General features: G+C 46.0%; 1 protein-coding gene across 3 annotated transcripts in view; it reads right to left on the minus strand.

Annotated features, from left to right (window-relative positions):
• Nucleotides 1-6,067: 6,067 nt before the first annotated feature.
• Nucleotides 6,068-12,635, minus strand: part of Mpzl1 (myelin protein zero-like 1) — a 42,366-nt gene continuing 35,798 nt past the window's right edge. For 2 of the 3 annotated variants that reach the window (NM_001001880.2, NM_001083897.1), the window contains one exon: nucleotides 6,073-7,569. In NM_001001880.2, the coding sequence (NP_001001880.1) occupies nucleotides 7,545-7,569 (25 nt within the window). In that variant the 3' untranslated portion in view covers nucleotides 6,073-7,544. Of the gene's footprint in view, nucleotides 7,570-12,635 lie in introns of all 3 variants that reach the window. The other variant, NM_001347128.1, reaches the window with a different exon arrangement.

Here is a 12,635-nt window from a genome sequence, read left to right on the forward strand (position 1 = left end):
GCGATTTCTGCTGTTCGTTGGGGTTTTTTTTTTCCCTTGTTCTCCTTTTATAGTTCAGCTTAGCTTAGAACTCACTGCATAGCCTAGAAAGGCCCCAAACCTGAGGCAAACTTCCTTCATCGCCTCTTGAGTGTTGGAATTATAGGCACTGCTTTTATCTATCTGTCTGTCTGTCTGTCTGTCTGTCTGTCTGTCTATTTAGAGTCAGTCTCACTATATAGTATTAGTTGGATGCACAGGCAAACACTAGCTAGTTTTTTTTTTTAAGAATTATTTATTTAGTTTATATATATGAGTACATTGTAGCTGTCTTCAGACACACCAAAACAAATACAACTCACATTAAGAAAGAAAACCTTTTTGTTAAACACTTATTTTATGAGTGTGAGTGTTGTGCCTTTATCTATGTATGTGTGACTCATGCAAGTCTGGTGCCTGTGGAGGCCAAAAGAGGGTGTCACATCACTTGGAACTTGAGTCACAGATGATTGTGTGGGGCTATATGGGTGCAGGGATTGAACTTAGATTCTTTAAAAGAGCAGCCGTTATTAATCTCCAAGCCATCTCTCCAGTCTCAAGGAACCAAAACCATTATTATTATTTAGATTTATTTATTTTATGTATGAGTACACTGTACCTATTTTCAGACACACCAGAAGAGTGCATCAGATCTCATTACTGATGGTTGTGAGCTACCATGTGGTTGCTGGGAACTGAACTCAAGACCTTTGGAAGAACAGTCAGTGCTCTTAACCACTGAGTCATCTCTCCAGCTCCCAAACCATTTTTTTAAATATATATTTTTTTAATTCTTTGAGAGTCTCATACACACATACAATGTATCTTGATTATATTCACACACACACACACACACACACACACACACACACACACACGCTTGAGTGTGCATCAGCTCCTCCTCCATGTGCCTATGGCAAGCACTTATCAAATTCAATGGATTATAAAAAAAAAAAAAAAAAGAGGACCTGAAGTCGGAGCATGTGTGCAGTTATCCACTGGAGCATGGTCAACCTTCCAAGGGTCACACTCATAAAGCTAGGCCTTCCCTTCCCTAGGAGCCCTCAATAGCAATGGTCCTCCTCTCAGGCGGATGGGGGCTCGAGCCCCCACCCCCAGCCGCTGCTGCCCACGCAGGGTCGTATTGACTGGTTTGATCTGGTACAGGGAACTACAGCAGCTGAGTTCCTGATCCTACTTGATCCTGCCATATCTAGAAGACATTGCTTTGTCTCAGTCCTTCTCGAGCTCTTGAGTGCATCTCCTCTTCTGTGACTTCCCACGAGCCTTGGGTGGGAGGGGTGTGTGACGCAGACACTTGCGACCCCTCCAAAGACACACCGGCTTGTACTGTGCCTAGCTGCGCCTTCACGTGAACCTCCATACAAAGTAGAAACTTCCCTGGCGAGGACTGAGAGATGGGGTTCTGCAGTGTATATATATTCAAAAGGCAGTTTAATATGATGTCCTTTTAGCAAAATTAATAGTAGATTATCCCCTGGAGCATATGAGCTCCCCAGCCATGAGTTTCTAGCCAGGGAACGCATAGCATGAACGTCCTCTTTCCCAAACCCCAACCCCAACCCCAACCTCGGGCATCGTGTGGAACAGGGACCAGTTATTTCCAAGCAAGCTCTCTTCTTGTTTATTTCATTTTGTTCTCATGATTTTTTTTTTCTCTTGTCCAACTGCAATTGGTCTACATTAAAATACTGGCTCAGCCAAGAGCCTGGGATGTGATGTCTCAGGCGCTGTGTGACTCGATCTACCACATGACCTCCTGCCAGAGGTCATATTCCTTCGGGGGACATGAGCTCTGTTTAGTGTTTCTGGGAGAAGAGGAAGTGCGGTGCCTAGCAGCTGCTAATAACTGCGTGCTGAATGGATTCTCTGCATTCTTGGGACCAAGATCCTCCAAGCAAGTTTTCAGGACAACTCTCCCTCTGCCAGTACAAAGTCCTTGAAGTAAAGTTTACCAGGAAGAGACCAGGGACATCCAGACACATCATAAACAATCCTCCGGGACCCTGTTGTGCCAATAAAGCTGACGTCAGAGGCTCCTAAAATGGTCCATACCCTTACGGATCTGCTGAACATTCCAGAAGTGTGTCTACAGAATGAATGCAAATTTTATTTCATCTAGTTAAAAGAAATGTTGTGGGGCTGGAGAGATGGCTCAGCAGTTAAGAACACATACTGCCCTTGCATGTGACTGGAGTTAAGTCCTCAGCACCTATGTCATGACCTCACACCCAACCCGTGTAACCCAGCGCCCAGGGAGATCTGAGGTGGCCTCTTGCACCTGAACTCATATGCACACATACCAAGCCCCAACATGCACATAATTTAAAAATTAATAAACGTTAATGCTGGGCAGTGATGGTGCACACCTCTAATCCCAGCACTGTGCCTAGCTGCGCCTTCACGTGAACCTCCATACAAAGTAGAAACTTCCCTGGCGAGGACTGAGAGATGGAGTTCTGCAATGTATATGTATTCAAAAGGTCTGAGGAGGGAGAAGCAGGCTGACCTTTAAGTTCAAAGCCAGCCTAGTCTACAGAATGAATTCTAAGACAGCCAGGACTACACAGAGAAACCCTGTCTGGGAGGGGGTGAGGGTGGGTGGGTGGGGAGGGGAATCAATAAGAGTTTAAAAGAGAAATGAAGAAAAAAATTAATTAAAAAAAAAACCACTTCAAAGGCTGGTGATAAAGGTTCTTGTCACCATGCCTAAGTGGAACTAAAACTCAATCCCTGGAGGCCACCTGGTGGATTGGGAGACTGGCGAAGGTTGTCCTCTGACCTCCGTCTGTGCGCTGATGCACACACATGCATGTGCACGAACACACAATAAAATGTAAAGATTTAATTTTTTTAAATCTAAGACAGAGAAAGAAGCTAGAATACAGTTCATATTCAAAGTTTAGTCGCCTCAGAGAAAAACCTCTAGCCAAAAGCTGGCTTCTCTTTAGCTTTATGCCCCACACCCAAGCAGAGCTGCAGTTCAAATGCCGATGTTGGACATCAGTTAGTCCCCCACAGTGTGGCAGCTACGCGGCTCCGTGAGACTATTAATAACTATGTTCAACTTCTTGTCTCAGATGTTAGTGAGACTTTTAAAAAAAAATACACAAAACAAAACAAAAAGCCCAACCTGCCCTAAAATGCTGGCACACCAAAGGCCACACCAGAAAGCCCACAGCAAAGAAACGGATGCCAGAGCCAAGAAAGGACAATGAGGTTTCACATCCTGTCTGCAGGAGGAAATGGAAGCTGGAAGTGCAGGTCCTTGGGGACCCCTTTGAGCCTGAGTGGTTTGTGTTTCCCTGCTGGTAAACACAGTGCAGTCTCCTGTGGATCCACAAGCTAGCTCCCTCCCTCTCGTTTCTACTCCCAAATGTTTTTCTTCCAACCCACACAGCCAAGCTTTCCGGTCAGCTCCTGAAGGGAAGGATGTGGGACCTCAGCACCCACCCACCCCCAACGCCCCCTGCGGACACTCTCAGATGTCCAAGGGCCAGGAGGGCTGGTGTGAGCACGCATGGGCTGTGATTCCTCTGACTGAAAACTGTTTATATTCGGTAGGGCTTTTGTTTCTTTAGTAGTTCATAAGGACAAATAATTACAGAATTACTAGTAAGATAAACAGCCTAAAATGTCTGCATGTTTAGAAATGGCTTAAAATACCATGGTGCATCTATAGCAGCACAGCCCCGTCTGTAGGTGTGGGTGACTGGTGGCCTGCTGGCCTGGACACTTCCCTGGCACAATGCTCAAGGACAACAGAGGCAAACGCAAAAGCCTTGTGATACTATTGTTTTTCCCCTTGGTTTTCCCATATCCCCTTCCCCAAAAATCTTTACTAGGACCGTGTTTGTTTCCTGATTTGAAGAAACCACTTGTAAAAATGCCATTTTCACAACAGGAAATTTGACTACACACTGAGAAATAGATAAAAACAAAACAAAACAAAACAAAACAAAACAAGACTTTGGCTCTCAGAATACATTTTTCAACGTGTTTATGTTAGGCCGGTGAGATGGCTCCGGAGGAAGAGGGCTTTATGAACCTGACATGTTTCTTCTGCAGGACTTCCACGGTCAGAGGATAAAACCAACTTGACCAGGTAATCCTTCACCATCCACACTTGCACGGTGCATGTGCGCCTACATACAGAAACGTTTTAATTCAACATGACAAGGGTTAGGGTTAGGGTGATATAGGGTTAGTGTTGTTATATACGTGAGTATCCAGACTTTAATCTTTTAGGTGCATATGCTCTCACAGACTCTCCTTCCCCCAATGTCTGTATTTTAATGTTTAGATTTAGTGGCTTCTTTTGCCTGCATGCATGCATGCATGTGTATATGCATATATGCACACATGTGTGCATGTGTACCATGTGTGTGCCTGCCATCCTTAAGAGTTCTGAGCTTATTTGGGGTTTGCTTTTTATTTTTTTGAGACAGTGTTTCACATAGTCCAGTTCTGATTCCCCTTGCCTCAGCCTCTCCAGTGTTGGGAGGACAAGTGTGCTCTACCACACCCGGGGTCTATGGATGTTTTATCAATGTTCAGATTTGTTCTTTTCAGGACAGCAGAGTCTTGAGTCTACAGGACACAGGTGCAGGAGGCCACTCCCATGTAAATGCTCAGTTAAGTCAAGTGGCTTTTCTACCAGTGCCCCAGTACCAGGCTCCTCCTCCACAAGGGCTCACCTTCCTCGAGCAGGGCAGCATCCAGCTGGCACCGAGGTCACCCCACTGCCTTCAGAACGAACCCCAGAGGTTTCCTCTTAGCCCAGCTCAGCTCACTGGGCCCAGGCCTCCGCGAGAGGCTACAGACGGGGTTGGCACGTTTCCTGAGAAGCCAGAGCCCTTGAAGCAGGAGGAAGGCCAGCAACACCCAGTTTTCTCTTGAGAGAAGCAGATGATAAAACCCCTAAGGGCTCCATCCCTCCCATCCGGAGTCTTAAGTGATGAAAGGCAGGGGCACCCTTTGTATCCTTGGTGACCAGCAACACACACACACATCACTAGAAAGCATCAACTCTTGTATGGCCGCTGGTATCATTTGTGGTGCAGCCCTTGACAGACCAAGTCATGTAGTCTTTGGCTTTGTCTACCTTTATCACGCAGTCTTTCAAATCGAAACTAAGACCCCCCCCCAACAGCCATGTTTCTATCACCTACCCTCCCATCCCCCCATGCCCCACTCGCAGATCCTGGAGACAGAACTGCTGCCAGCACGTGGGACACTGATCAGAATAAAGAAACGAGGGTTTTTTTCCCCCTTTAGACTAAATAGTCCCAGCTCGCTCTCTGTTCCTAAATGCTAAGTGACAATGGTTGGACAAAATATATAATCTAAGACTGAACATTTTTCTAAAGAGAGGTAGGTATAAGGCTAGCAGAGCTGGTACTAGCTCAGTGTGCTACAAGAGAGGAAGAGGAAGAAAGGCAGGCGCAGGGCGTGTGCCAATCTTTGGAGCAATTGGGTCTCCCTGCCAGGCCTCTGCCGCCATCTCCTCACAGAGCGTTATCCTCTTCACAGTTGCCTCATGCTTGGTGCAGTGGCTGGCCCAGGGCAGTCCTCAGTATCCCTGGCTGAGTAGATAGGAACACCTGCCCAGCAAGCATGCAGAAAGCAGCTGTGCTGTGCCGTGTGCTTTTCTACACTGGGAGAAGCCAGGAACAAACAGCAAAGTCTTGCTATTCATGCTCTTGTGGGGGAGACTAGTCAAGAGCAGAGCTGACGGGCTAGGGAGTTGCTGTTTTATTTCAAATCATTTTAAATGTGCGTGTGCGTGTGCGCGTACATGTACACTTTATCATGCGGATTTGGGGACCTAACTTAGGTTGTCAGGCCCAATGAGCCATCTTACTGTCCTGAGGTGGCTTTTATATGTTGCAGAAGGTCTAAGGGGACATCTGAACGCACACTTAAGCTAGAGAACAGATCTCACACAAACATCAGCAGTAGTCCCATTTTAGGCTCTGAAGTAGGTTCACAGGTAGTGTGTTTCAAGGATGGAGGCTTGTGCAGCTGCAATGGTTCAGATGAAAGGGCTTTATCTCTTTTTCCATTTGGTTAAAAACAAGCAGACAACACCATTCAGAAATCGAAAAAGATGTATTAAAATATTCACAGACGTACAAATGAAAATATCAAAAAGTAACAATGAACTTGGTATCTCTCCAGCTGGACACATTTCCAGGAGAAAATACAGGCAGGAATTCTAAAAGCCATCCCTTTTAGGTGTCTCTTCTCAATTCGAATGCATTCTTCTGCTCAGAAGACACAGGAAGCACAGGTCTGCCATCTGGACGTGGCCTCACTGTTATCTGTAGCCAGGCCCAGAACGCAGAGTTGCAGGAAAGAGACCGAATACTCCAAGGGAGGTGGTGTGTGGAGTTAGGCCATGAGGCCTGCACACTGTCCTGCGAGCAGCTGGAACCAGGCTGCAGGCTCAGTCCAGGAAGGCCGGCCAGCAGCCAACGGTTTCTGCCTAGGGAAGAAGGTTGGCTTGGCCAACAGAGGATTTGGTTCTGACTGGGCAGGGAGATCATGGAGCCAGATGTAGAAAGCCCTTAAGAAGAGGTGTCATTTGAACAAAGCCCACAGAGCACTAGCACCATATACACGGTCTCAGCACCACAAGGAGATGGTAAAGAACCTGGTGTCAGGAGGTATCTAGAGTGTGCAGTTCATTGATAGCGTCCCTAAGAGGAGGAGAAAGGAAGATGCTGCCTTCCACACGCTATTGTCATGCTGGGGCTCTGTAATCTGTACCCTTTTAACCACGACCACAGCCTCAGCCAGCTCTGCTGTCTGCACGCTGACAAGAACTCATTGTGAGATCGTAGCTAATAGCAGGATGGTGACAAGGACAATCTCAGCTCAGAATTCCCTCATATAAAGAAAAGCATCAACACTAACTTCTCAGACTGTCCTCGGGTGGCGTGGTTAACCGACGGTGTCTATCAGCTAGCACGGGCACAGAACAAAACGGTCCTGATACTGTGAGAGACACACTTCCACTGAACACCTCACTCTCTAACTACAAGAAATGCTTAGACTGGTTGAGCCCTTAGATGAAAAAGGCCACGTCTGTCGGAAAGACTAACGGTTCTGCAGAGTCTTCAATAAGGCAAACCATCCCACGCATGGGACCACGGGATGCTTCTAAAACTTTCCAGCTAGAAATGACTCTGAAAGAATATACAGAAACAGCAAGACAATTTACACATACGTAGACTCATACCACTTCACCATGCAACGTTGGCCTCTCACATCAGGAAGATTAAATAGAATATACATATCCTCTATACATATTTTCTGCTCTCTCCGAGTATACATGTGCTTGTCCTTGCCCGAGTCCTCAAGGCCACATGCGGTTATGGACATTTTCTGCACAAGCGTCCAGTTTGGAAATGTTTGGGTGTTCTCTTAGTCTTTCCGGATGTCCGCATACACAACCGACTCTGACTTATTAATCTTGCCGCTGTGGTGTCCGCCAGAGTGGTCTAACTGTGCGTAAATGACTGGGCCCTGGAGAAGAGAAACCAATTAGAGGTTTGGAAGAACTGATGGTCCCTGAGCCACAGGAACAGAAGCAATCATTACAGACATATGTTAGGCCTCCAGAGCAAGGACTCTGCTCCCCTGAAGAGTTAAGATTCCATATGTCATGTTGAGAATTGATCTTAAAATCAGAATGGGCACCCACTGAAGCCACCAAAGCTGATACATGAAAATTAGTTATGTTATTCCTTTTGGTTTTGTGTACACTTAGACATTTCCATAAAAAAATATATATACCATTCCTTTTTGGCAATGTTTCTTAATTTACTAGGCTGTCAAAGCCCTCATTAGCATTTGCAACTAGAACTGGACATAAGAACTAGGTTAGACCTTGCCCAACCCAAGGGCCACTTAGTTTCAGAATCATCCCAAAAGAACACAACATATAGACACTACCCATATGATTAATTTGTGCTGGTCAATTTATACAAATAGATCCTCAAACAGTTTAAATGTTCAATGTAAATGCAACACAACCCTTTCAGTCTGACGCTATCATGATTGATTCAAGTTCTGAGGATTTGTGTTTCCTGCAACCTTCTCTGGTGTCAGGGACCAGACCGATCCTCAGCTTTAGCCAGGCTAGGAATGCCCCATCCCTGAGCTGCACTACCAGCCTGCTGGAGTTCCAGGATCAGGTAACTGTCCTTCTAAGCTGTTTCTTCTTAAATAAATCCACAGTCTAAGAAATGTAAAGAAAAACTCTAAATAGATTAAAGTAGAAGTTCTCCCCCTTCCACCTCAGCATCAAGGAAGCCAAGAAAGTCAAAGATGGGCGTCAGAGTCCAATCCAGGAAAGCGAGAGAGGCTGGGCTGCAGGGTGCAGAGCAGATACCTGACTCTCAGGGACAAAGTCTGATGAGGGTTCAACTGCCAGAAAGGCACTTTACACTTATGACTTTCTCAGGTCCTTTCAATCTGTAAAACTGCACATAAAAACAACAAAACAACTCTAGTTTAAGAAAAAAAAAAATGTAGTGAGACCCTAAGTCAGGTCTTCTCCCAACCCAGGGGACTTTGAGAAGTCTAGAGGTGTCCTTCAGCTTCCTAATATAGTAAAACAGCAAGTTTAGGCCTAGGTAGCCAGAGGCCCAACCCACACCCTCCAGTGTGTAAGCTGAAATCCTTCCTGCAGAGTTCAGTGTCCTGACTTCACAGGGAAGACAGGCCCAGGGTCAGGGCTGTGTGGGAGTAAATCATAGGCAGTAAAATCAGTCAGACACTCGACCCATCTGGACTCAGGTAAAGCCACTCAGAAGTCACGAAGCACTCCATGCAGTCTGGAAGATGGCCATGTGATACTGGGCATACTCTGAATCTACTCTAATGACGAGACCTTTGGCCTTGTTATGAAACTGAAATGGTACCTGTGAATGACCAAGGGCAGTGCTGGACAGTGTGCATGACAGATGCCATCTGTCACTGCCAACGTCATGTCACACAAACTTTCAAACACTCTGCGGTAACTGATCCACTAAACCGAAACCAGAGCGTCCGCCTGACTGATGAGCAGAGTCGGCTGTTTTCAGCCTTTCCTTGTGGAGTGGTGGGGTTGCGCGCACAGCAGCAGGAGTAGGGAACAGAGAGGAAAAGCATACAGAATCATCTCAGCAGTCACATGACACAAGACTGCGTTTCACGGGCAGGCGACCTGGAAAGATCATGAGACAGAAAGCCTTCCTAGGGCTGGACTGGCTTTCTTCAGCTTCGTAATTACCAATGTCTGATCAGTTTGTTCTTTCTTCCCCTTAGAATACGACAGGTCTAAAATCAGGATCTTCATTACTTAATCACCCAGAACTTTTGAGATTATGTAGGGGCCACGCCCGATGAAGGGATGTATAAAATAATGCTGTGGGGGCGTGGTTGAGATCAGCGATCGGCATCACCTGGCACAGCTCTCGGAAGCCTGACTCTGAAGCTAGTTTGAAGGTGATGTACCCGGAGTCTCTGTGGATCATGCCTCAAGATGAAGCCCCGACTTCTAAGAAAGCCACGTGAGGGTAGAACGACAGAAAGAAGAGAGCAGCAACCAGACCCAGGGTAGCCTAGCTGCTTTACCAGATAGTTCAACATTCAACCACCAACATTTTTCCCCAACAACTATGATAACAATGAAGCGAAAGTTTTGTTTGTCTACCCCAACATTTTACTACAGAACAAGGCCTTAAACACGTTTCAGGAAGCTGGGTGTTGCGGTGCACACCTTTAATCCCTTCTTCATTCCACCGTCAGCAGCGTGCTCTAGTCCATGATAAAGAGAATTCTGGGCTGACGGCACGGCCACTTGAATGATTTCAATTAAAAGAAGAGACCACCTCGGGCATTGTGTTTCTTGAAAATTTCTGTTTTGTTGTTAAAACAGGATCTCTGTGTAGCTCAGGCTGGTCTTAAACTCAGAGACCCACCTATCTCTGCTTCCCAAGCTGAAAATACTCACTCCCAACCCCTAGCACTCCCTGAGAGGGGACACCTGCCTTTTCCGGGTGCTTACAAACTATTGGCAAAACTCTATTTCCAGGATTTACTTCACTGGGTTTTCAAGGCCAAATATGAAAGTTAAACTATGTGTTATGACGCTGACACAACCAATTTTGATGATCAAGAGAGTTGAGAAGAGTTGGTCTAGCAGGAAAGAATTTGCAAGTGTCTTAGAACCACACAGATCTAGGATTGAAGACCACCCCTACCCAACCCGTCCCACCTCCTGCTGCACTGGTGGGAACCTCTTGTGGTTCTGCTAGTCACCCTCAGTATTTGGTTTTGTTTGTTTGCTTGGTTTTGTTTTTCTTGAGGCAAAGGACTTCACTATTTGGGTCCTGGGACAAATCATGAAGTTATCTGTGCCGGTCACAATGACTGACCCTTGCAGGTGACCAAGAAGAGGTAGGTGTCCCACTCTTGGCCTTCAGGGACTGGGGACAAAAGAGTGTGTGGAGGTTTCTGGCACTGTCTCATTCATAACAGATACTGCATACTAGGAGACCTGGGGGTTCCTTCCTGTTAGCCATTTTTACACGATGCCTAAAACACAGCAGGGTGTGAAAAGAGCAAAAAAAAAAAAAGCAAGTTTGCAGCTGGCTAGTCAGAGTAACAGTGTGGTACTCTTGGGATTCTGAGAAGTAGCTTACTTGAGAGGGAGGCACTATGACAGTTTTGGAAGGTGGGCTGAGGTGTGCAAAAGCAGCCAGCAGGATTAATTACTTACTAGTGGGCTAAGGAGCTTGGGAATAGAGGAATCTTTGAAGCAAATTTTGAACCCTTACGGAGCAGCTCTAAGCTAAGTTAACATGACCATGGAAACTATCGTTAAAGCTGGGTGTGGTGGCGTATGCCTTTAATCCCAGCACTCAGGAGGCAGGAGCAGGCGGATTTCTGAGTTCGGGGCCAGCCTGGTCTACAGAGTGAGTTCCAGGACAGCCAGGGCTACACAGAGAAACCCTGTCTCGAAATCCCTCCCCCAAACAAACAAACAAACAAACACAAACAAAAGCCTGTCCAGTAAATCTGAAAATCATGCCATTCACTTCATAGTACTGTGCCAATTGTCAACGGACTGACAAATTCCACTGACAGGCAAGGCAGAAACTTCATTAATTATAACTTTTAAAAGGCACAGACACGACTTGGAAAACAACCTGCTAAGGATAAATGTGCTTCCTTTTGAGATCCAAGCTTGGAGTGGCCCAGATTGGCCTTGAATTCTTAATCCTCCTGACTCATCCTCTCAAATGCTAGGATTATAGGTGTGCCATAAACCAAGCCAAAGTATGCTTTATTCAATCCTACCATAGGTATGTATGTATGTATGTATGTATGCATGCATGCATGCATGTATCATCTATCTACTTATCAATCACCTATCAATCTATCATCTGCCTGCCTACTTACCTCCCTACCTAAGTATCTATATACCCTGAAAACTTAACCTAGGGTTTTGTCGAATGCTAAAAAGGATGCTCTCTCCCACTGTGATCTCCAACCCTTCCATTTTTAACTCTAGTATTCTGAACATCATCACCGTAAAGGATATGGCTGAGTTTACCATGGCCCCTTTTCATTCTCAGTTTTGTTTCCCATGGTTACAGTCACTAACAGTCAAAGGCAGCCCCCCCCCCCCACACCAATATTAAATGGAGAATTCTGGGGTTTTGTTGTTTTGGGCATACCTCATTTTAGACAGCATCTACTGCTGTCTTCAAGTTCACTGATGTTTTCTTCAGTAGTAGTTAATCTTTGTTGCGGCCACATTCCCCACCCCTTAGTTTTATTCAGGCCCACTCTGTAGCTCAGGCTGGCCTTGAGCTTGTGGTCATTCTGTCTCTACAAGTGCTGGGCTTCCATCTGAGGCACCCAACGTCTTCCTTCCAGTCAGTTCTGCCTCACCTGTCTGATCTTTCTTCTGTCATTATGTACAAAGTTCTGTCTCCTTGTTTACCTGTAGGACTTAACATTTTTAAAGTCCTTGTTTCAGAATCCCATTATCTGTTGTTTCTAGGCTCAAATTCTAAAAGGTTTAATTTTTTTTTTAATGCATGAACGTTTGCTTGCGTGTATGTATATGCACTGTGTGTGTGGTGCCTGGTGCCCAAGGAAGCCAGAAGGAGGTGTCATGTCAGGTCCCCTAGAACTGGAGTTATACACAATTGTGAGGCACTGTGTGGTTGCTGGGAACCAAACCAGGTCCTTTGAAGATACAGCAAGCACTATAACTGCTGAGCCATCTCTCCAGCCCCAGTCTGCATTGGTTTCTATCCATTGATTGCTGGCTTCTTGTTTCCCTTAGCCCTCTTTTGAAGCAGGGGCTCCATGTATTCTAGCTTGGTCTTTAGGCAATCCTCCTGTCTCAGCCCCCCCCAAGTACTGGTTATTACAAGTGTGTGTTACCACACCTGGCCGTATGCCTAATCATTTTTGACTGGTGCCAGACATTAAGAATTTGACACGCCTGGGCACTGGGTTGCTGGCATTGCTGCGCTCCGTTGTGGCACACAGCTAAATTACTTGGGGATTCGTTCAGTTCTCTAGAGGCT

Source organism: Mus musculus, chromosome 1 (genome assembly GCF_000001635.26).
Source record: "Mus musculus strain C57BL/6J chromosome 1, GRCm38.p6 C57BL/6J".
NCBI classification, from domain to species: domain Eukaryota; kingdom Metazoa; phylum Chordata; class Mammalia; order Rodentia; family Muridae; genus Mus; species Mus musculus.